Raw genomic sequence first — 25,279 nt, forward strand, 5'->3', positions numbered from 1 at the left:
AGTCCCTCATTTAGACAGTGCTAGGTGGACGAGGCCTCTGGGTTTTCAAGCATACTTCATTATCTATCAAAAACAGTGGAGGTTATGTTATGGTAAAGCATGACTGTTTGACAGTGGAATCAGGTCATTAGTATTTATTGAAGCTATGACTGCTGACATAAGTAGCAGGATGAATTGTGAAGTATAAGCAAAGCAATCCAATAGTTTCTCAAGGCAAAGGAATGTAGTATACCTCAATTGCCAAGTCAGTTACCCAATCTCAACACAATAGAACTAAAAAGCTGCCTGAATGTTTTTTAGTTCTTAAACACAAAACTACAGGCAGGAAAGCATTTCAAGCAAACAAGCAAGAACTGAAGATGATCACAGACAGCGTTTAACACAATAGTGCCCTGCAGACTGTTCACAAAGCTCAGGGATCTGGGACTTAACAGCCGTCTGTGTGCATGGGTGTTGGACTTCCTCACTGGCAGAACTCAGGTGGTGAGGGTGGGCAGGTGCTTCTCCAACAGCATCACCATCAACACAGGAGCACCTCAGGGATGTGTCCTCTCGCCACTGCTCTACTCCCTCTACACTTCAGACTGTGTGGCCACCCACGGCTCCAATACCATTGTGAAGTTTGCTGACGACACAGTGGTGTTGGGTGCCATCTCCAACAACGATGAGGCGGCCTACATGGATGAAGTGAAGAATCTGGCATCATGGTGCCAGGACAACCACCTCCAGCTGAACGTCGGCAAGACCAAGGAGCTGGTGGTGGACTTCAGAAGGGGTCAGCACAGAGACTACAAGCCCATTATCATCAATGGAGCTCCAGTGGAGAGGGTGCAGTCCTTCAAGTATCTTGGTGTTCACATCTCCTCAGACCTGACATGGGCTGCCCACATTCAGGTCCAGACCAAAAAGGCTAGGCAGCGCCTGTATCACCTACGACAACTGAGGAAGTTCAGGGTGTCTCCAGAGATCCTCAGGATTTTCTATACAGGCGCTGTGGAGAGCATCCTCACACAGAACATGACATCGTGGTTTGGGAACAGCTGTGTGAAGGACCAAAAAGCTCTCCAGAGAGTGATCCATACAGCAGAACGCTGCTGCAGGATTGCTCTCCCCCCGCTTCAGGACACCTACACCAGGAGATGCCGGACTAGAGCAGCGCAGATACTGAAGGACCCGTCCCATCCAGGCAACAAACTGTTCCAACTTCTGCAATCTGGTAGAAGGTTCCGCATCTTCCGGGCAAGGACAGAGAGACTCAAGAGGAGCTTCTATCCCCAAGCCATCCGTGCCCTAAACACACACACCCGCCCGCTCACATCATCTCACATCATCTCACATCATCTATAATTGACTGAGACAGGACTCTCTTCCAGACACTAAACCAAGGAACAATGTACATTTCAAATTCCTTTAATTTTAAACATGTTTATATTGTCTATCCTGTAAAATAGTCAGACGTCTATTCATATTAATGTACAGAATTCACCTGCTTGCTGCTACTACTGCACATTCACCCAATGTATATACTATATACAGTGGGGCAAAAAAGTATTTAGTCAGCCACCGATTGTGCAAGTTCCCCCACCTAAAATGATGACAGAGGTCAGTAATTTGCACCAGAGATACACTTCAACTGTGAGAGACAGAATGTGAAAAAAAAAATCCATGAATCCACATGGTAGGATTTGTAAAGAATTTATTCGTAAATCAGGGTGGAAAATAAGTATTTGGTCAATAACAAAAATACAACTCAATACTTTGTAACATAACCATTGTTGGGAATAACAGAGGTCAAATGTTTACTATAGGTCTTTACCAGGTTTGCACACACAGTAGCTGGTATTTTGGCCCATTCCTCCATGCAGATCTTCTCGAGAGCAGTGATGTTTTGGGGCTGTCGCCGAGCAACACAGACTTTCAACTCCCGCCACAGATTTTCTATGGGGTTGAGGTCTGGAGACTGGCTAGGCCACTCCAGGACCTTCAAATGCTTCTTACGGAGCCACTCCTTTGTTGCCCGGGTGGTGTGTTTTGGATCATTGTCATATTGGAAGACCCAGCCTCGTTTCATCTTCAAAGTTCTCACTGATGGAAGGAGGTTTTGGCTCAAAATCTCACGATACATGGCCCCATTCATTCTGTCCTTAACACGGATCAGTCGTCCTGTCCCCTTGGCAGAAAAAAAGCCCCATAGCATGATGTTTCCACCCCCATGCTTCACAGTAGGTATGGTGTTCTTGGGATGCAACTCAGTATTCTTCTTCCTCCAAACACGACGAGTTGAGTTTATACCAAAAAGTTCTACTTTGGTTTCATCTGACCACATGACATTCTCCCAATCCTCTGCTGTATCATCCATGTGCTCTCTGGCAAACTTCAGACGGGCCTGGACATGCACTGGCTTCAGCAGCGGAACACGTCTGGCACTGCGGGATTTGATTCCCTGCCGTTGTCGTGTGTTACTGATGGTGACCTTTGTTACTTTGGTCCCAGCTCTCTGCAGGTCATTCACCAGGTCCCCCCGTGTGGTTCTGGGATCTTTGCTCACCGTTCTCATGATCATTTTGACCCCACGGGATGAGATCTTGCGTGGAGCCCCAGATCGAGGGAGATTATCAGTGGTCTTGTATGTCTTCCATTTTCTGATGATTGCTCCCACAGTTGATTTTTTCACACCAAGCTGCTTGCCTATTGTAGATTCACTCTTCCCAGTCTGGTGCAGGTCTACAATACTTTTCCTGGTGTCCTTCGAAAGCTCTTTGGTCTTGGCCATGGCGGAGTTTGGAGTCTGACTGTTTGAGGTTGTGGACAGGTGTCTTTTATACAGATGATGAGTTCAAACAGGTGCCATTCATACAGGTAACGAGTGGGGGACAGAAAAGCTTCTTACAGAAGACGTTACAGGTCTGTGAGAGCCAGAGATTTTCCTTGTTTGAGGTGACCAAATACTTATTTTCCACCCTAATTTATGAATAAATTCTTTACAAATCCTACCATGTGGATTCATGGATTTTTTTTTCACATTCTGTCTCTCACAGTTGAAGTGTAGCTCTGGTGCAAATTACTGACCTCTGTCATCATTTTAAGTGGGGGAACTTGCACAATCGGTGGCTGACTAAATACTTTTTTGTCCCACTGTGTGTGTGTGTATATATATATATATATATATATATATATATATATATATATATATATATATATAATGTTCTTCCTCTACAGCCCCCCCCCCCAATTTTTGCACATGTCAAGGAGTGTGTCAGGCTACATTTCACTGTGTGTTATACTTGTATAACTATGCATGTGACAAATAAAGAACCTTGAACCTTGAACCTTGAACCACAGAAAAGGGTTAGCAGAGATTTCCAAGAAAAAGAAAATGTGGTATGGACATCACCAAATGTTGATGTCCATGGGTTAATGTAAAAATCTTTGTAAAAACCCACTGCGTTAAAGTATGGAGAATCAAGGCTGAAAGCGTGATTGATTGTTTGATTTAAAAGGCACTGTGGTTGTGTGCAGAAACTAAACTACGAGAAATGTTACTCTACAAGTGGTCACTATCATATCCTTGTTCTTTTGCCATTTTCTGTTAATAGCATTCTTTCAGCGTCAGCATCTATTGTCAGAGCAAAGAAGTAAAAGCAAACGCAAAAATATGTCAGTTAGTGCACTACTGTCACTATAAACATAGGTTATCGAGATTCAAGATATTCAAGACAAAATATGACTTTGCTTAATCAACAGAAGGGAAGCTCATGAATGCCTTTGTGTGGGTTAGCAGGTCTTTTGTTTATTATTAAACTAGTGAGACTGTGAAAGCTTCCATCATGTCAACTGTTGTGACACACCCATTTGAAGTGCTGATAAATGTATTTGTCTTGAAAGTGGACAGTGGTATTACTATGTGTGGGGCAAGAGCTGTGTGGCCATTAGCACAAAGTCTCTGCACGATGTAGCTCACTGTCTTTTAGTATTTGGGAAGTATTTTATGTCTCTTTGTCGTTCTGTTTTTTCCCCTCTGCTTAAGAACCTTTTATACCTCTATTCATAACAGGTTTTAACTCTCACACAGTATTCTTTGTTTTGTTTTGGGGGGGGTTATTAGGTTTTATGGTCCAAAGTAAAGAACATGTTGTCTAAAACTTGCATTTAAAGTTAACATTCTGCATGTTCTGCTGTTAGTGTGTGGTTTAATACAACCTCAGAAAGTTAACAGTAAGTGTAAAGAAACTGTTAGGACTAAATCTTACATTTGGGTTCAGGCAGTGTCTACTTCTTAACTGATATCTTCTAATAACTTTAGGTAATATCAGTTATTGTTTTATGTGAATTAGCTTAAACTAGAAGTTAATTTAAAATCTTCTCTGACTGACAACAACATAAAAATGAACTTGTTCATGAGGGGAAATTGCCCCAAAAAAAGAAAGAAAGAGAAGAGAAGAGAAACATAAAACCATGTGTTTCTTTCCTTTCAAAGAAGAATATAATTCTAGTTCTAACAGGAACAGAAGACATCACCAAATGCTGATGTCGATGTAAAAATCATTGAAAAAATGCACTGAATGAAAGCTGATGTAAAATCATAGCTAAAAGGCTGCACTTCAATGCTGATTGTTTGGTTTAAAAGACACTGTGGCAGTGTGCAGAAATATGACTATAACAAATATGCCTGTCGAGCTGAAAAATGTTACTCTGTAAATTGTCACAATTCACACGTTGCTCTTTTTGTGATTTTCTATTGATAAAGTTCTAGAGCATTCTTTGAGTATTAGGCCCTTCTGTCAGACCAGAGAAGTAAAAACAGGTCAGCCAGTACACTATAGGCTACTGTTGCAAATAAAGAGAGATTATCTTGGCTATCTCGTTTTAGTTTGTACTCAATGATTCAGACCACAGTTAATACATGAAACAAAGATTCAAGACAAAATATGACATTGTGCAAGACTGTGAGGCTGAAATTGCACAGTGCAGATAAAATTCTTACTGAAAACCCGTCTGAAGGGTTCTTGTGCAATTATTTGTAAATGACTAAAAGTTGAGATTCCAAGTACATCGGGTTACAGTTTATTCACTTAGAGATTCATCATAGTTTCGTTGTGCATGTACAATGAAAATCAAGGGCTATTTTATTCTATTCTGTATCTGATCAACTCAAAGCTTAGACTTCATTACCATCACAAAACAGCCGCACCATCACAGATGTAGCCGCGCCAAAAAGAAAAACAGTGAAAGTACACACATCAGGGACAAGAAGAGAAAAAAAGAACTCTACTCGAACTGTGCGCCTAACTGGGAAACCAGCTTGAGGTCAGTAAAAAAAATACACCTCAGCACAAAAAAGCACACGAATATTCACATTTACACCATGTAAAGCACGTGACATGCATCGGAGGCATTTGGGGTGGGTGAGTGCGTATCTGTTTCAGTGTACATGCATGTGTATGTGTGTTCTATGTTCAGCATGAGAGAGTGTCCTTTCACCCAGTTAAGCGAAAGTTAACAGTACCCATCGTACCCTTGAAGGATTTTTTTTAGTGATAGATGACAGCGGAGTGTGATTAAAACAAAATGCAAAGGTCAGTTTCATATTCTGTGTGTCACAGACTTCTACGGCCACAGTAAGTGGGTGGGGCTGTGGAATAAAGCTTCATAGTAGTAGTATTTACTCGCCCCACTTTCTGTGTTCAGAAATTTCATTTCATTTCATTTATTTATTCGTTTATTAAGAGGAATGATTCAGAGCACACACACACACACCCAAAGCACACTCAGATGCAGCCTAGAATTGAAGCAGAAAACACACATCTGACTATAGACTATAATCTACTTGAGTAAACAAAGTCTCACACTGAAGAAGTTCTAAAGACTGAATCCTACAAAACTACCTAAGAACGACCTAAGAACGGTTCACACAGGTAAGATGGACAGTGAAACCTTTTTATAGTGTATCATAGAATTATTTTGGCATCTTAAACATATGTTGTACCATCTGTTTTTTTCCTAGTATCCCATTTGTTTTTTCTATATTATTTTCAATATTAATGAATGGAAGTAAATGACCAATGCATTTGTATCAATCGTTTTTACATCTAAGTAAAATGTGAGGTCCAGTATAAAATTATCATATGATGTAGTGCTGATGTTAATAGCGTTAATCTGTTTAATAAAATATCAAACATGATCATTTCCACTTACTTTCAATGTGTAATAGTTGCACTGCTTTACATTAACTGCAAAGGCAGTCTCTGTGCTTGATCACATCCTTTTTGTCCCAAAAGGTTGATTCTGTTCAAATTGTCATGACCATTGATGAGAATAAACATTCATGGGGAGTTTCCATCAGGATTTCTTTTTCTTTCAGCATTACCATCCGGCCTACCTGCTCGACTATGACTACCAGGCAGTCAGTGATGCTTCTGGTGGTGCTGGTCCTCTCCCTCCCAGGTCTTATTCATAGCTTTAAACCACTCTTCAATTCGAATTCATTCACCCACCGTGAAATCACACGAACAGCAGTCCTTCGAAAGACAGCAGAGGTCTGCCGAGATATCGCTGCTTCTAAAGGACTGGACTTCAATCTGATTGTGAGTTAGACTTACAAAGAAACACAGCAAGAACAGTGATACATCTGTGCTTCGCTTAGTGTTTAACACTAACGAAAGAATATATGTTATTCTCATTCTAATGTTGTTGAGTGGAGAAATATATCAGTCAGCCACAACATGAATTACATTTTTCTTCGTACAGTTCAGTGTTGTGCTATAAAACCTCGTGTCCTACTATTCATGTTGGTGTCACTTTGATACATCCATCTGCATACATAATGACAAAGATTCTGTTGGATTGTGCTCAAGCAAGCCCAGTCAACAGAGGCCACACTGCTGCCAGTGGCCTCTTATCAAAATTAGCGGTGTCACCAGTGGGACCTGCACTTTATTACTATGTACTATATTACGCACAAACTACTTAGCTGGTCATAATTGCTGATGATGAGATAAGACTACTCTTACCTTTAGTGCAATAGTTAGTACTAATTTTGGTTAACATGCGAATAAGATACATAATACAAGGAGTTGTAATATACAAATTTATTGTCTCCAGATTGATAACAACTTGTCAGCTGGCGAGGTGCAAAGGGCCTGTTCGTCTATGGATACCTTCACATCTTTCGTTTCCACCATCAAGTTTGAAACTGCCATTGTTTCTATGTACCTCAGCAATGCAGAGGTGGATGGAGTTTTTTTCCTGAGTGCAGCACGCCATTTTGACGATGAGACCTTCCAGGAAGGACGGGATATCATCACTGAAGGTACCTCAAAGCTTGTCAATAATAGTTTTATAATGAAAATAATAATGTTATACTATGTATAACTAACTCATGTGAATACAGATCTATAGAATTCAACAGCCTAATTAAGAAAAGTGTTTAGAATTAGGGTTTGGTAAATAACAGAAAATCAAAAAACAAAAACTGAAATCTAGAAAGAATTTTTGTAACATTTCTCATTTCAACAAGGTTTGTAGCAATTCCCACAAAAGTCTTACATACTTGAAAGTTCTATATCTAGGGAAGGAAAGTGATGTTACAGATTACTTCAGTACTCAACAAACAAGACTTGTTTGTCAGTTGGAACTGCCAACTTCAATCAGAAATCTTGCAGAATAACATCTTCAACATTCACACACACACACACACACACACACACTGTAACACTGCTTTGAGTGGATAAAGACTGGTGATGTAATGCTGTAATTCAGGTTTTGCAGCTTGTGTCTAATCTGTTGTATTTTAATAATAAGGTGCATCTGTGGTGAAGGCGCATGCTAAGATAGAAAACTATATCCAAGGGAGGTTGTCTCTAGGGCAAATCTGTCACACTCTACAGGTACTGATACTTAATTTACTGCTAATTTGTTAAGACTGCTAGATGACAGCATTGTGTAATTAAAACAAAACGCAAAGGTGATATTCTAAATTTGTTTCATTTTCTGTATATGAAGGACTTCTACAGCCACAGTAACTGGGTGGAGCTGGGAAATAAAGCTCCATACAGTGCTCTGATCAGACCTGACCAACCTCTTAAGAACTTGGCAGGTAGGAGTTGAGAATTTCCAGTTTAAATATGATCTAGATTAAATTTGTAGAAGTATTTGTAATGTTTACTTTCAAAATATAAATCAATATTTTTTTTCTTATTTATTTGATATTTCTGCAGGACAAAATACTCCAACTTGCAGAAGTTGCGTAGGAGAGAACTGTACCAACAACATTCTGCCTGATGTGCTGAACCAGGGACTTCTGACTTCAGGCTACTTTAGCCTAATCTCCTCATCAAAACCTACAGGTAACTTGGAGCAATCATCTCTTTTGATGTGTTATGATAAAGTCTTTGTATGTTTTCAATATCTCTTGACAAAATGATAAAATGTTATCCCTGTTCAAAGGTAAATGCAGTCATGGTGGATCTGCTGATCGCACAAGCAGGAGGGATCCAGTGGGCGGGATCAATAAGGATACACTTAATTCCAGTCATGGCTTCCGTCACAATGAAGCAGCTAATCTGGCTATTCGTGCCACCATGGAGCTTCTGGAGGACATCAGATTAGCATCTGGAGACACAAACTTCACGAGGTAAAGCTAGCTCTCAAGTGTCACACGAGAGGAAACAAATGTGGGGAAAATGGAGCTGAAGCACATGATAAAAAATAAACACTTAAACATTCCTGCACCTCTTGCTTTTTATTGAATTGATCATCATTTTTAGATTAGATTTAGATGAGGGGGATTAAAAAAAATTGGTTTGTCTGAGGTATTTCTGTGCATGGAGCTATATTTTTCTGCATCTCAAATACAGACATTGTAGACTGCCACCATTTCTGTTTCAGTTTCTAGTGGCCTTTTTATAAGCTTCATCTTAGCTGACAGAGAAGTGTCAGAGCTGTGGTCTTCTGTTGCTGTAGATAGCCTACTTCAAGGTTAGAGGTGTTGTGCATTCAGAGATGGTCTTCTACATAGTGAGTGGTTATTTCTTTCTTATTCACCTAAAGCACTCTGGTCACCGGTCTCTTGTAACCTCTGACATCAACAAGACATTTTCACCCAGAGAACTGCAGCTCACTGGATATTACTGTCTCCGTAAACACTGGAGATGGTTATGTGGCAAAATCAAAGTCGAACAGCAGTTTTCTGCAGCACTCAGACCAACTTGTCTGGCAGCAACAACTAAGCCACGTTCTAAGTCACTTAAATCTTCCTCTCCTTTTCTGATGCTCGGTTAAAACTTCAGATCATCTTGGACATGTTCACATGCCTAAATACATGGGGTTCATGCAATGTGACCTGATAGTTAGATAGTTGTGTTAACGAGGAGTTAAACAGGTGTTCCTAATAAGTGTATTTTTCCCTGCTAATGAATTAAGCATCAATGAAACCATAGTTTCATTGATGCTTGTGAAAAAAGAAAATGCATAGGCTTTGACAATCATCATACTCTTAAAGACTACTGCGTCATCATGCGTAGCTGCTGTTAGCACCACTCCAGTCTGTGTTCTCATCTCTGCTTTTTGCGGATGATGTGGTTCTGTTGGCTTCATCGGGTGGGGGCCTCCAGCTCGCACTGGAACCGAGTGTGAAGCAGCGGGAATGAGGATCAGCACCTCCAAATCTGAGGCCATGGTTCTCAGCCGGAAAAGGGTGGAGTGCCCACTCCGGGTCGGGGATGAGTTCCTGTCCCAAGTGGAGGAGTTCAAGTATCTCGGGTCTTGTTCGCGAGTGATGGGAGAAGGGAGCCGGAGATCGACAGACGGATTGGGGCTGCAGCCTCAGTAATGCGGACGCTGCACCGGTCCGTCGTGGTGAAGAGGGAGCTGAGTGTAAAAGCGAAGCTCTCAATTTACCGGTCGATCTACGTCCCTACCCTCACCTATGGCCACGAGCTGTGGGTAGTGACCGAAAGAACGAGATCGCGGATACAAGCGGCAGAAATGAGCTTCCTCCGAAGGGTGGCTGGCCTCTCCCTTAGAGATAGGGTGAGAAGTTCGGCCATCCGGGAGGGGCTCAGAGTAGAGCAGCTGCTGCTCCACATCGAAAGGAGCCAGCTGAGGTGGTTCGGGCATGTCCCACTGGGAGGAGGCCCCGGGGCAGACCCAGGACACGCTGGAGAGATTATATCTCTCGGCTGGCCTGGGAACGCCTTGGTGTTCCCCCGGATAGGCTGGAGGAGGTGGCTGGGGAGAGGGAGGTCTGGGCCTCTCTGCTTAGGCTGCTGGCCCCGCGACCCGGCCTCGGATAAAGCGGATGAAGATGGATGGATGAAACCATAGTTTCAAAGAAATCTGATTAATAATACGAAAATATGTAATTTGTTGTTGATTTTTCTAATGTTTGTTTCTACAGACTGATGGGCCTCTCCCAGTCTCCTGTGTTGTGTTTTGTCATAGACACAACAGGAAGTATGAGTGATGACATTGATGAAGCAAAGAGGGTTTCTTTTGAGATCATTGACAGAAAAAGGGGAACAGGAGAGGAACCCTCTGGTTATATATTGGTACCTTTCAATGACCCAGGTAGATCATTTACAGGGTGAATTTGTGCTTTGTTATGTAGAAAAGATGTTGTTTGAAAATAATCTTAATAATTAATACATTATTATAGACTTAATTTGGGAGTCAATTTCTTTTGTTATTTAGTCTTCCATATGAATGAGAATATAATAGCAGCTGTGTTTGTAGCAAATCTTTAAAAGAGCAAATGTGTCACTTTGAACATTTTTTATTTTATTTTATGTATTCTATGTGCAGATTTTGGACCGATAGTTATGACATCTAATGCAGACATCTTCAAAGGAAAGATCAACAGTTTGACTGCGGATGGAGGAGGAGATACCCCAGAAATGGCCTTGTCTGGACTGCAGGTGCTAACAACATAACAAACTGTTTTCTACTTTAGACAAAAGTTTAAAAACATCATATTTGATTTGGGAGAAAAAAATGGTATAGAAAAAGTATAGACACAGTGTTCTCAGAATGACCTTTTGTTATTAAACACGTGTAGTTGAGGTGGCCAGAAATGCCACTTTTCACTCAGACTGTATTTTTTTTATTATTAATTATTAATTGTTGATACTTTGTCCTGTCTTTCATACAAATAATATTGAAGCTTGCACTGACAGCAGCTCCACCCTTCTCTGAGATTTTTCTCTTCACTGATGCTCCAGCTAAAGACGCCCACCTGAAAAACACCATTATTGCTCTTATAGAGAGCACCAAATCTCAGGTAAGAGTAAACTTTGTACCATCCTTGCTCTTAAAAATGTCATTTTTGGCATGTAACATCTGATAATTTGTATAACATTTGTCTTGAAATGAAGAACATTATCTGAAGTTCGGAGGGACCAAACTTTTTAAACAGGTTCCCCACACACCTGTATGTGTGTTTTTTTTCTGTGCTCCAACCTCCTTTCCTTTGCATGTTTTTCATCGTCTGTCAAGGCTGCCAGGCCTGAAAGCTGCTTCCTCTGGCCTAGCTCATTGATTACCATTCATCTTTCATCTTCATTATCAATAAATGTTTTCCACTTAGGCTTGTGGTCCTAACTTTTAAGATTTTTTTCCTCATGCTTGCAGGTTACTTTCATGCTCACAGGCTTTGCAGCAGTTCGACGTCGCCGCAGAACCTCTCAGGGTGTGGCTCCACGTGTAATGGGTCGATCTGCTGTCCAGTTATACCAAGACCTAGCTGAAGCTTCTGGAGGTCAGGCCATTCAGGTCACTAAGTCAGAACTCTCTCTGGCTACCAGTGTTATAGTAGACTCATCAGCCAGCGCTGTGGTAAGACATCAATCAAGAGAATCATATCTGACTGAAGATCACACTGTGTGAGGAAATGTGATGTTTCTCTCCTTTTTCTCTTAGGTGACAGTTTTTCAGGCATCAAGGAATCCTGGAAGGCCTGACAGTTTTAATTTTACTGTTGATAGCTCATTACAGAACATAACAGCTTACATCACAGGAGACTCAGCTCTCACCTTCAGCCTCACCAGCTCCACAGGTTTTGTCATCATGAATGTCTGTTTACCCTGTAGCAAATATGATAGAAATTTAAACTCATGTATGCAAATTGAATGCATATAGTATATTATTATACTATATTTAATATTTATAGTATATATACTGTATATATACATATTATTTATTTATTTTTAATTTAATGAGAAGGTTCATGAAACACATTTTCTGCCGAGTATTTCATGGTTCAGGCTTTTAATTCTAAGGCTCTATTTGATGCATTTGTTTTATTAAACTTCTACTTCTTACACTGTCATGTTGAAAACACCTTTATAATAGTTTGTCCCTCTCCCCCAGGTGTATCTCAGACTTCCAGTCAGTCCAGTGGGCCTTTGGCATTTGTCACCACAGCAGGAAACTTGCGTCGTTTAAGCCTCAACACTGATAATGAAACGGGCCTATGGCAACTCAGTGTTAGCTCAAATAACCCTTACCTAGTTAAGGTTACAGGTCAGTATTATGGAAGCTGATTTTTAGGCTCTGAGTTACATGAAATGTTTTAGAAAAAAAAATGTATTTACTAGGTCTGTTTCTACTTCTGAACATACGTATTCCATCCCTTCTGATCTATTTTGTGTATCAGGTCAAAGTTTAGTGGACTTCATTTATAACCTTGTCGAAGAGCACGAGGGAGCCCATGGGGACTTCAGTGTAAAAGAAGGACGTCCTCTCTCAGGTCAGGCTACTTTTATGGTGACTGTTTGTACATTTTTATAGTTGTAAAGTTCTGTTGTGGTAGACAATTTTCTACACTGTCCAAAGAGTCATCTTTTAATCAACAGCAACAATCATTTGTCTTGAAAAAGTTACTCTGTGCCCCAAAGGTTTATGCTACATCATGTTATAGTCAGTACAGTTCAAACTTGACTATTCTGTCCTACAGCTTACCTTTTTTATTTGTACAGGTTGTGTTTCGCTTTAAGGGCATGTCATACTGATACTCATTTAATTACCTTTTTTTCTTTACCTGTCTTTCAGGTGGTAATACCAGCTTCTTGGTCACTGTGACAGGAAGTGACACAGCAAAGGTCACAGAAGTCACACTGTTTGACAGCTCAGGTCCGACAGAGGTCAAAGGATCATTGCAGGTGTGAGGCCATCTATCTGACAGATAAGGCTTAGTTGAAGTTGGAGTCATGCATCAATCCCAAGTGTCACCAGCAAATCTACAACGCAGTGACTGAAAAAGAAAAATAACATAGTGTTCATTGGTCCAGTAGAAATCACGAGCTGTGAATAAACCTCAGTGAAATGAAGAAGTATTTACTTGAAATGATAATATTACTACATACTACAGAGATATTGTTGGCATTTCAGAGCTTAATTAATATTGTGTGAATTTACAAGGCAGAAGTTTTAATTTTAATTAAATGAAGGCCGCTATTTTTTGCTACACTATTTAATAGCAGCCAATTTTCAAACCTTAAATACATGAATGTCCTGCAACATCCACAAATAGTCCTCGCACTCGCCCTACCCTGCCGTAAGGATGTAGTCACATATTGTTTGGTTTGGTTACTGTTAATCTGTTGACAATGCATGTTGCTGCTTTTTCTCTCATGCAGTCATTAGGAAGCAACGATTTCCTGGTGACATTTAGTGGAATCCCAGCAGGTGAGTTTGTGCTTATCCTGAAAGGAGAGGCCAGCAGCTCCACTTCCAGGTCCACTTCAAGCAGCTTCCAGAGACAAGCGTCCACACAGATCAAGACCTCCAGCATCTCTGTCACTGTGAGATCAGTTAATGTGTGCTTTCTGAAGAATCCTTAACCTCACCATAAGTAAACTGAAACATTTTTACATTGATTTTTTTTAACTTTATATAATTTGTAATAGCCATCTATGTAAATAAGTCTACAATCATAAACAACAGCCATTCCTACTGTGCTTCTTTCAGTGTGAAGTCATGTCATTATGCATCAACATATTATTATCTACAATCTTTAAAAAAAAAAAAATTCCCCTGCTCCTCTCTCCCTCTCTCTTCTTGTCCAGGCCCAAGCCAATAATACCAACATCGAGCCGGGCACCACTATCTCCATCCCCTTCACAGTCGCCACAACTGCTGATGGAGTTATAACTGACTCTGCAACTGAGACATTTACAGTGCGAGTCAGCAATGACCGCAGTTATACTTCCACTTCACCCAGCAGTGTTACTACTGTAGCAGGCAGTGGAGGTAAAACCAATGGCACCGTGACCCTAACAGCTCCATCCAGTGCTGCATCAGGATCAGACGTGACCCTCACCATTGAGGCAGAAAACGCCGCTGCCACCGACATCAACTATGTAGTTCTCAGGTTTTCTGTGACTGCTAAGGTGAGTGATAATGGTTAGAATATTTTTCAACATTATTCTTAATTCTGTAATAATTAATGATCACGTACATAATATATCAAAAAGAAATTTTTCTTATTTTTATTTCAAATGAAAGATTAAATTTCACATGCAATTCGTTTTAATATTGTTGTCTTGCAGTTACAGTTAGGCTTTATGTGTCATACTTCTCCTGTGAATCATTATACATTAATTGAAACTGAATATGTTAAATTGTTTGTCATGGGTTGCTAGACAAGGACACAAATGCCAGACTGGCTGAAAAAAAATAAAACACACCTTTATGTATAAGAAAGACACGAGAAGCACATCACAAAAATGAAAAAGGGAGAACTGAGGATATTAATACTCAAATGATGATTAGGTGAATGTGGAACAAGTGGGTAAACAAACAAGTGCAAACAATCAAGGACGAGATAAAGAAAGTAAAACTAAATGCAAGACAAAAATAGTATTAAAATAAGACAGAAATGTGAGAGCAATCAGCACAAAGGCAAATACCCAACAAGAAAGACATGGGAGGCGGGATAAACTGAATCTAACTGACACGCAAAGATCTAATTAGTGTTCTTTTCTTTTTATCTTTAATAACTGGTGTGACACATACCCAACCACCCAGTACTTTTCATTCTTTTCATATTTCTGTCTCCAGGTGACAGATGTTAACCGCCCAGTTTGCCAGGTAGTCAACACATCAACCTGTGATTCCACTTCATTGCTTTGTGCTTCCTCCCAGTGGGAGTTCATTGCCAATTTCACTGATGGCATCAATGGAACTGGCATTGAGAGTGTAACCATTAGCCAAGGGAATGGTACTCTGAATATGAGCACAGTGGTTGAAGCAGGGGGTGAGAATATTACCCTGGTTACCTACACTGCCTCCTGCTGCTCACAGATTGTGGAGCTGACTGCTGTAGATAGTGTAGGAAATGTGGGGACATGTGTGGGACAGGCTAGAGTGCTTACCACACCTCCTCCAATGACAATGACCCCTGCAACTACAACAACCCCTGCAAATACAACGACCCCTGCAACTACAACGACCCCTGCAACTACATCTGCAGTTCAAACAACATCCACCGGAGGGTACACTTTGAACATATCAACCATTGTTTGGCTCACTGTTGTGTTCTCTGTACTTTGGAAGTAAAAGAGAACAAATGGAAATTGCACTGTATTTGTAATTTGTGACATATGAGCCAAGTGACCCATCTTTGATTGCTGAGCTGAAATGGCTATGAAGCAACACACTGAGAAAAGTATCTTTAAATACTAACACCTTCTATTACCCAGGCATGTTTTTGTGTTTAAATTGTAAACACTTTAAATACATCAACTTTTTGGCCTGTTAATTTCTGTAATTTCCTAGAATAAATTATTATGTAGTAAACAAGATTATAAAGTGATTCCACTACATAAAATCAGCATTAATGTTCTCTCTTATATTTCTACAGTCAGTCTTTGCATAGGTGGAAATACAGTATCAAATTCTTTTCAAACTGTCCACTTAACGGAGCAATTTCCTAGTTTTGAAAGCTGCTTTTTCATTCCACAGTATCATGTAAACAGCCATTACTTCCTTTTCTTACCTGCTCCTGGTATCTCTTTCTTATCTCTGAGAAGTCACCAATCCAGACATCTCTTTCTTTGTGTGTTACCACTGAAGATTTGTAACAACCTACTGAAATACAACATTATATATATATAAGAACACATACATATAAAAAAATGTTGACTTTAATTAAAACGTAAATAAATGTGATTTTAATCAATTTACAAGTATCACTTAATTGTCTCATTATTAAAGAGGTTACAGATTATAATGGTGTTCCTGCGGTCATTAATGGAGAATTATTTTATATTATTGTTCCAGTGACAAACCAGAGAAAGCATCTGGATTCTCACTGTAGCACCAAGAAAAAACACCATTTAATATGTTAGAAGTGTGCTAAATTATTCTTGAGTGGTTTAACTTTGCCTTTATATTTGGATTCCAAAGCATATTAATAATGTAGTTATTATTACTCAGCTGGAGACTGGAAGGTCATTTTACAATGACAGTTTCTTTCTTTTGAAAGTACTCTGCAATGTTTTGGTTATTCAACAATGCACCAATAAAGTTGAACAGTATGATTACACTAACAACAATCTTACGCTAACATATTGCTGAGTAATTGTAATTCCATTACATAAATGGAGTCATGTGAAAAAGAAAGTGCTCAACTTTCAATTGTAATGTCAATCAAATGCATTTGATTAAATGCTCATCAGCGAGTGTGAGCACCTAAATGAAGAGCAGATGTTTTGGTAGTTTACACATCTGGAGCATACAGGTGTGTGTTAACTGCCGCTACGCATCATGCACACCACACCAACATGTCAGGACAAACACTTCAGACAAAATGTCAAGCACGGTGGTGTAGGGCTGATGATTTGGGCCTTAGAACTAAAAAAAAAAAAGAATAGATACACATTTGTAATAGCTAATAAAGTTTATTTCAGAAAAAAGTAAAACCATAATTACAACAAAGAACCAAATTAACCTTGAACTGCAATAAAAATATAGCAAATGCAATAATAGTATAAGTGGAAGAACTAAGAGCAACTTCCAGCAGCTAAACAAGAATGGCACTTCTGGGGCCTGTGTCACAAAGCACAATTAACGAAGAAAGTTTGATGAGCCAGAAACGTACACATGCTGCAGTACACTGAGCTGTGCTTTTACTCAGTGACAGATCCCAAATAACTCCATGACTCTGCTTTGTGACACAGGCCCCAAATATCAGGAGACAGCACGACAGCCTGGCCGAATGCAAACTGCATCAGGAAGAGGGGAGGAGGAGTGAAATGTTTGGTCCTCTTGACAAAAGAAATGGTGATAAACTCATTTTTAAAACCATTTTTCTCTGAACAATACATCATCACTAAATCAAAGTACAGCAGGTTTACTACATAAAGGAAAACAGAAGAGCCAATCAACCCTCAATAAACATGGCGAGTAAACATCAAAGCAGCCACACCACTAAAAAGAAACGCTTCATTTTGTTGTACGACTTGGAAAATAATATTGCCCCGCAGGGTCATCAAAAGCAACCGGAGTCAAAAGTGCACCACTACGATGAGGAACTTTGATACTTAACTGAGAAAAGTAAACATAACCAAATTCAGTATGCTCAATAGATGACAGCTTCATTGATTAGACACATATCAAGCCTAGATCTAGAATAAAACAGACATTTGAATCCATGTCTGTGAAAATGCCATCCTAATCACACAAACACAAAAGAGTAACCTTCTTTGTCTGCTTTAAGCACATTCATGTCACATCAGTAATGAAACTTTGAACAGGTTCAATATAAGAAATCTACTATATTAATCATTAACAACAGTATTTACAATACCTAATGTGTTACTCTTTTAAACAGAGCAGAGCTTAATGTTACACAGTTGGATATTTTGCATTTTATTAATAGCCCATGGTAGATCGAACATGTCCCTGGATCTCTTTGTTCCTGACAAGAGAGGTGGTCAATACCAGAGTTGTAAGTATGTATAAGCTTATACATAACAGATCAACAAAGGGCCAATAACCAGAATATAGCATTTGTATCCTCAGAAGGCAAAGACAAAAGCTACAGTTACAGATAAATGGCTACAGTTTTTTTTTCTGTTTTTTAACAAAAGCAAGTGAGAAACTGTACAAAATAGTAACAATATTGTAGGAGAAGACCATCGAGGATCTTCTCTTTGACCTTCTCTCTCTGAAGTTAATATGCTGTAATATGGGACTTTGGTCCAACAAACCCAACAAGACAGTAATGTAACACATTCCTTCATTGTCAAATAAGGTGTCAAAGACTGGAAAGTGCAAAATGCATTGCGCTGTAGGTTGGTAATCGCATAAGGAGGGGGGAAGCGAACAAATAATTTCTTTACTAAAACATAACAAGTTAGCCCTGTTACTTGAAAATCTGGTGGTGTCATTTGATATGATGGACTTGATCTGATTATGTTGCAATTCAGCTACTTTATGTGACGTTTTATCCCATTTTTATTCTTAAATGCAGCATTTGAGCCAGGAAAAAGCCGGGAAAGAAGAATGCAACAGCATTTTGTGTGTCTGTTGCTTAAATATAAGAGTTTGGTTTACACACATGTCGGTAATTATATAATTCTGCATGCAGAGGCACTGAGTTCAAAGAGTTTATAGGCCTACAGAGTATATTCTCTGGACATGCTTTCATTTCACTTCAAATTTGGATGTTATATTTTACAAAATGACTACAGACTTCAAATGTAAGCATTCGTTATTCTTACGCGGTTCAATCACCAAATATATCAAATCATCCATTTACATTATATCCATCTACTTCATATAATATGTGGTGTGAAAAATCCATGCAGCATATATAAAAACCTGTCTTTGATTAATACCATTTTTTTATTCCTTCACAGGACAAATTGTCATCCTGGCGGTTTTGGATGATAATAGCTCACTACAAATGACACTTCTGTTTTAAAACTGTTTTCTGCCAACACTGGTGAGACAAAAAAGTAAGCACTTCTGCAAATACTTTGCACCTAATGAGGCACATACTCAAGTCAGCTTGACGCACGTGCCCTTCTCCTCCAATCAAACACTGAGTTGCTGCTACCTCCACTATGCACAAAACAAAAAGAAAAACCTCCTCAAAAATGGCCTTGTTCCTGCATGTGACGTAAAAGTGACTCGCTGATTTGATCAAAAAGGATCACATTTATGTCACATGTGATGTCCAGCATTAGTTTCAGGCAACACTTGACTTGGTTGTAATGAAGTACTTTTGTTGTACTGACCTCTCAGTCAACTTCAGTAAGATATATGCAGTACCTTTCAACACTGCAACTGTCACGTTAAAACGACAAATGCAGTAATAACAACAGCTTATTCTGAACATGACTGCTAATATGCAAATGCTCCAAGGTTTCTGATGTGTAAACATTTCCAAGGGTTAGGCAGACTAGTATAGTACAATAGTTACTGTATTATGTCAGCGGAGGTACAAAATGCACGTGTTTGGCAATAACCAGGGAGAGAAACACACAGTACAATCCCTGTATTTGGAGTGCGTGCCAGATAGAGTTGGGGGAGACCTGAGGTGTTTACTCTATGATTGTACTGCTCTTGCATCACTTATATTAATGGAGTTCGGAAAACAAAGGAATGGGCAGAGTCTGATCCAACGACTAGTTTGGACGGCTCAAGAAACGGGAGCATCTTTTATGAGGGTTCTTGGCTGTCTTTTCATTTCAATGTATGATTTTTTAACAAATTACATCTACAGTGCTACTCTAGTGCATTTCAATGATTACATTTCTAATTGAATACACGACAGCCATTTTACAAATTCATTCATTTGCACATGTCGTCAAAACTATTAAACACCAATGGCTCTGTGGTGTTAAGGCAACTATTCAAAGTTCGATAGTTCATAGCCAGCCTTTATGGTTGACGATAACAACTAAGGAAACAATGCCAGGAATTTATTCCGATGAGTTAAAGAACTGCTGGTCAAAAAAATAAAATACAATTTGACAAGCTTTGCTTTAATTAAAGACCGTGGGTGGTTGTTAGATTAAATGTGGCTGGTTAGAGTCACAGGAAGAAGAAGCCTGCCACGTCACAGTGGCTTAGCCTACAGCTGCCCTGGATGGTATCAGTGACACTGATGAGGCTTCTAGAGTGATTGTTGTAGAGTGATTGTTGTTTTTTTCAGGATTATGGCAATTCATTGGATATGGCTAAGGAACTTGACTGTCTTGGGCACTGGTGTTTGGAGGTTAGGCTAGTCTCATTTGGGCACATAAGACAACAGGTACTGGGAATAAGTAAAATAAGGGGTAGGGAAAGAGATTCCAAGTTCTTCTACTGGTCCTCCACTTCAGCAAGCTCAGAATTAGAGGGCGGTGTGGATGGTTGGAGGTGGTTTGAAGTGGGTAATGGGCTTACGGTTGAGCCCTGGGGGACGTCACTTGGAGCTGGGTCAGGAAGGGTCAGGGTTTCTGGAGCAGACTTTTTGCGGGGTCGGTCCTTGGGGACAGAGAGTGACTCAGGCGCATCGGTGCACATGGGTGTGGAGGGGGCGCTGGCAGGGCCAGTGAGGGCACAGGAGGACAGGGGTGTCTCACTGATAGAGATCGACGGGGGAAACATCCCAATCTTCTGGTTCGTGGCCTCCTGGATGGCGCGCTCAAACTCTCTCACCTCATCCATCGTCATGTCTGGATCAGAAATTTTATTTTATTAAGACCAGTGACAGAAAGGTGGACACAACTTTTTAAGCCTTTGTATGAATGTAGAAACGTTAAGCTGGAATGTGTTAACACAGCCACACCTAGAAAATGGTACATGGTCAGTAAAAGACTAAAAAACAAAACAAACCACATATTTACAAAAAAAAACGTGGATAACGTGAATTTTTTAAGAACCATTTTTTTTAGAATCATCATAACTGTTAGTTCAAATTAAATTTCGTTTTTTGGCTTTGTGTGTGAGTAGTTTGACTCAGAATAAGTCGATCCATGAGAACATGTAAAGTCAGCTGTGAACGCTTCAGAGGAGAGTCATCATCAGTTTAAATATAAGAAAAGAGGGGCAATGGAGTAAAAAAAAACAATGAAAAAGACACATACGCTTGCTTTGTCATGGATCTCTATGTCATCCAGTGAAGATGCGTTTGTTGTGGAATGCTCTTGCTGTTCATGGCAAACTTTAATGTTGGTTTTCTCATGCATTTTTCTCTCGTAATCCCGCACATCATCCAAAGTCATATCTGGAAGAAGGGGGGAGGGGTGGAACGGGGGTCGAAATGTTGGTAACTCTCCTACAACGTTCTCCAATTGAGAGACAGGTGGGGGAGCGAGAGCGTTAGGTGGCAAAGGCAGGCTTTTTTTGAAGTTAAAGCTTTAGAGGTTAAGCTGCCAGCTTCCCAAGACCCAAAGAGTTTGTGGGATAAAACCAAACAAATCCGAGGCACACAAAGAGGAAAGGACTGATAAGGTCAAGGATGTTTCAAGACAAAGGAAAAGCATGGAGAGGCTGGATCATTGCAAGCATAAAAGAAACACCTGCAAAACCGATTCCACAGGCAAAAAAAAAAAAAATCATTCCACAGTGAAAAGATTTTAGGAGTATTAAAAAAGTGCAGGCTGCAATGGTTAGTGGTTATAGAGAAGGGGAACATTTCAGGGCAAAGACAATGGGCTCATCTATGCACCCTACAGTTAATGTGCTGCAGCCACTTATACGAGCAAACAGAGCTGCTTCTTGCACAACCACAAAATTCACAGAAACAGACAAAGGTAGCTTTCATGTTTCAGTAAGGACCACACTCATCACCAAGGAATAAAGGAATAAGTGGCAATTTAACCACAACCAGCCAGTCAGATGCGCTGCACGCATTTTATTTTGCTGATACTTTGTTTCAGTTTTAGAATACTGTTTCTACTCTTTACATTTTTTTATTTTTTTTGTTGCATCAACTGGTACATATGAATGTCTCCATTATGAAACATGAAAGAATGTGGTTGAAATATATTTCTATTGTGCAGGTCTCAGTTGAAACAAACTTTGACCATGCTCAAAAAGCGTTTATTATTAGTGGGTTAGTTGTGAGAAGAGGTTCCATGCTGTAAGAGAATAAACAGGACTAGCAGTGGCCGGGTTTAGCTGGAGGCCGAATGACTGTTCATGCATGGCAATGAATGAGGCAGGAAGTAAACTACAGTGATCTACAATGCAAAGTACAAGAACATGTCAAATTCAAACATTTGTTAAACTATGGACGTGCTACCACTGCATGTAGCACTGTGTACTATTACTTAGACAAGAAAACTAAATACTTTAATGACATAAGTTCAGCAGTGACCTACCTATCCACTCATCCACCCAGGCAAAAGCCTGCCTGTGTCCCAGCAGCAGCACATCCCGAACCACCTGTAAAAAAATACAAAGACGGTCTGAAGTCCAGAAAAACTTTATAAACTAACACACAAATAATATAAATAGCCACGCCTTACAGTTTGTTAATATTCAACCCATTTACCAACCATAAGATGAACATGTGCTGTGATAAGTTGGAAACATTCACGTTTCAGTTGTAACTATGGAAATTTACTTCATCCAGTACTAGAATTTGAAATATGTATTTTATTAAGACTTGCGTCTGACGTCTCACCTTGTGGACAAACTGCTCAACTCGTGTCTGCAGACCCCACACCTCAAACTTTACTGAGACAAGTTTGTATGAGCACATGATGGGATCCTGCGTGTCCCTCCAGCCCTCCTGAAGAATCCCTCGTGACGTCTTCTCAGACTTGAAATATCGTAAGTCCTGCAATTGTAGAGTGATCACACATGTGACACTGTAACCCAAACTGGCATCGTGTCTGCAACAGACTTGGGAAATAATCAAAACTTTGAACTGAATGACAGTAAATAACACCTTTTCACATTAACCCTCGTCCTTGAGAAAATCTCAAGCTTTTATTAAACAGCTATGAAAAAAGATAGATGCCAGATAAAAATGTGTGAGATGGAAGAGTCATTTGAGGTAAGTGCAGCTCTGAAGTCCACATAATTTACACAACTGAACAGATAAAAATAAAATAAAATGTATTCCTATTTTCCATCTAGAAACAGAAGAACCTTTCCATTAGAAGTGATTTAATAAATGACACAGTTTTTACTACTGTTTCCACCAGTGTGTTTACACCTCTCCAGGGGCGTTTACTCCTATTAGCTAACAGCCTTCAAACACACACACACACACCTACACAAACTCACCTCAGACTCTTTATAGTAGCGCTCCGGGATTTCATCGTAGGCGATGTCGATGAAGCAAACTTCCCTCTCCTGGTCCTTCAGCTCAGTGTCAAAGATCTGAAAACAGACGAGGTAGATTTGCCCGTCGTCACATAAATACATCTCAGAAAGGTACTTACTGGTCACTGCAAGAGTTGGAATAGAATCTTAACACTGCTTGACTTGTACCTTGTCACTCTAAAAGCAGAGGTGGGCAACTCCAGTGTATCGCAAAGTGTATTGCAAAGCCATAGCTCTACTTATGGTCTTACACTTTCTCTGTCATTCTGTCCAGTGGCGAAGACACTGCTTATTTCTGCTTAACATTAACCAGCTGTAGGGCTGCTCGATTATGGCAAAAATGATAATCACGATTATTTTCACTGAAATTGAGATCGCGATTATTTGACGATATTTATTTAACCCTTTAAGACCTACTATAGAACCAAGTCCGCCAGAGCTCATATTATTTTTTTTACATGTTGTAGTGCCGTTTGTGGGAGCATTTCAATTTGCTATGCAACTGTTATAGCCCATATTTTAATAATATGTATGCATTAAGTCCATAGTAACTACATTAATTGCAAAAAAGTGCAATAAACTACAAAAAAATTGAAAATCGTTTTTGTTTTGTTTACATATATTTCTACTTGGAGAAATTTAAGAGGTTTATCCCTCAAAACTTTAAATACAAAAAAGTTGCAAAAAATAGTTTACAACAACAGGAAATTTATTTTGAGTGTCTTCATAGTTTTATTTTGGAGATACACCAATTTTTATATACTGCAGGAAAAACGAAAAAACAATCCTATGATGCAAATTTGCAAAGAAAACAGCATGTGCATCAAAATAAACTATTTCCAGCAGTGCAATTTGAGTTCTAAGCATCCCAGCAACTATTCAGAAAGGTCAAACATGACCAGTATAGGCTTTTAAGGCCTACAAGTAAAAAACTACGATTTCCGCGAAAAATGACATCACTTCCGGTTTCGGCCAGGAAATGGCAGACATACAGTTCGCGCTGACGTCTGTTTCACTGTGGGAAGTGTTACGAACAGCTGATAGGAAGGCAAAGCGTGTTTCTGGAATATTGTGTTTTTGTTCCTGCAAGAGCTTTTTATGCAGTTTTTGCAAAGCTTTATGTGGAAGGAAACTGTGACCGAGGACAAGCTGATGGCATCAGATGTAAGTACAACTCCTCCGGTTTCATATGCAAAACAAATTATTGCGCTAGCTTACACGGTTCCGGTTCTACGGGGATTTAAAAATAGTTACACAACACGGAGCGTGCTGCTCTGACCGGCTTTAAAGGGTTAACAACAACTTTAAAAAATAATATAAAATAGTGTGCAACACCACTGAAGTTTTTTTTACCTCTCTTTTCAACCAGCGGCAGTCACTCTCCTCTCCAAATAACTTCTGCTTAGCTTTCCGGGCTTCCCTCGGGTCCTCTTAATCAGCGGTCTCCAACCTTTTTTGCGCCCGACAATATTTTCACGGACCGGCCTTTAAGGTGTCGCGGATAAATGAGGGAGGGGCTAATAATCGGCTCAGTCATTTTTAATGATCGTTGAAAGCCCAGATCGTAATCGTGATTAAAATTCGATTAATTGAGCAGCCCTAACCAGCTGTATTCTATTTTTCATGAGACTTTATGAGACATGAGCATGTTTCATTTGTTATAAGATGTGTTGTAACTTGGGCAATCCCAAAGTCTACATTCCTTGAGCTCAGCCCTGATTCAATCATATCTGTATCTTTTTTCTTTCTTTCTTTTTTTTTGTTGCATGATCTTATTATGGTTACAGTTTCCCTGTGTGAAACCTCATGCATTTTCTTTTACCACACCCTCAATTCAACGAGTGCATTCTGTCCAGGCACATCTACTCATTTCCTGTCCTTCTAACTTTCAAGATTCCTTGCTTTTCCTTTTTTGTTTCCATTCATGCTTCCTCCATATTCATGCAGTTGGCCTTCCTCTCTTTCACTATGTTTTCAGCTTAGTTTATAAACAAGCTGAGTGGACAAATGCAAG

At 39.7% G+C, this 25,279-nt stretch overlaps 2 protein-coding genes across 3 annotated transcripts in view; one reads left to right on the forward strand and one right to left on the reverse strand.

Annotated features, from left to right (window-relative positions):
* Positions 1-5,740: 5,740 nt before the first annotated feature.
* Positions 5,741-16,112, forward strand: LOC309708368 (von Willebrand factor A domain-containing protein 7-like). Of its 2 annotated transcripts, XM_082536342.1 has the most exons (18): positions 5,741-5,915; positions 6,362-6,584; positions 7,102-7,309; positions 7,801-7,886; positions 8,002-8,095; positions 8,217-8,345; positions 8,446-8,632; positions 10,397-10,566; positions 10,801-10,913; positions 11,159-11,275; positions 11,626-11,829; positions 11,914-12,049; positions 12,364-12,516; positions 12,650-12,742; positions 13,045-13,154; positions 13,632-13,796; positions 14,061-14,384; positions 15,055-16,112. In XM_082536342.1, the coding sequence occupies exons 2-18, from the start codon at positions 6,390-6,392 to the stop codon at positions 15,550-15,552; spliced, it is 2,982 nt and encodes a 993-aa protein (XP_082392468.1). In that variant the 5' UTR covers positions 5,741-5,915; positions 6,362-6,389; the 3' UTR covers positions 15,553-16,112. The 2 variants fall into 2 exon arrangements, with proteins under 2 accessions (XP_082392468.1, XP_082392467.1); XM_082536341.1 differs by lacking the exon at positions 5,741-5,915 and having other exon boundaries at positions 6,157-6,584.
* Positions 16,113-16,875: 763 nt separating this feature from the next.
* LOC309708427 (cytoplasmic phosphatidylinositol transfer protein 1-like) overlaps positions 16,876-25,279 on the reverse strand; it is a 74,098-nt gene continuing 65,694 nt past the window's right edge. The window contains exons 6-9 of the mRNA XM_082536481.1: positions 23,227-23,322; positions 22,619-22,774; positions 22,314-22,377; positions 16,876-20,663 (exon numbers count right to left, since the gene is read on the reverse strand). Of these exons, the coding sequence (XP_082392607.1) occupies positions 20,308-20,663; positions 22,314-22,377; positions 22,619-22,774; positions 23,227-23,322 (672 nt within the window). The 3' untranslated portion in view covers positions 16,876-20,307. The remainder of the gene's footprint in view (positions 20,664-22,313; positions 22,378-22,618; positions 22,775-23,226; positions 23,323-25,279) is intronic.

Source organism: Aulonocara stuartgranti, assembly GCF_965226115.1.
Source record: "Aulonocara stuartgranti genome assembly, chromosome: 6".
NCBI lineage: Eukaryota > Metazoa > Chordata > Actinopteri > Cichliformes > Cichlidae > Aulonocara > Aulonocara stuartgranti.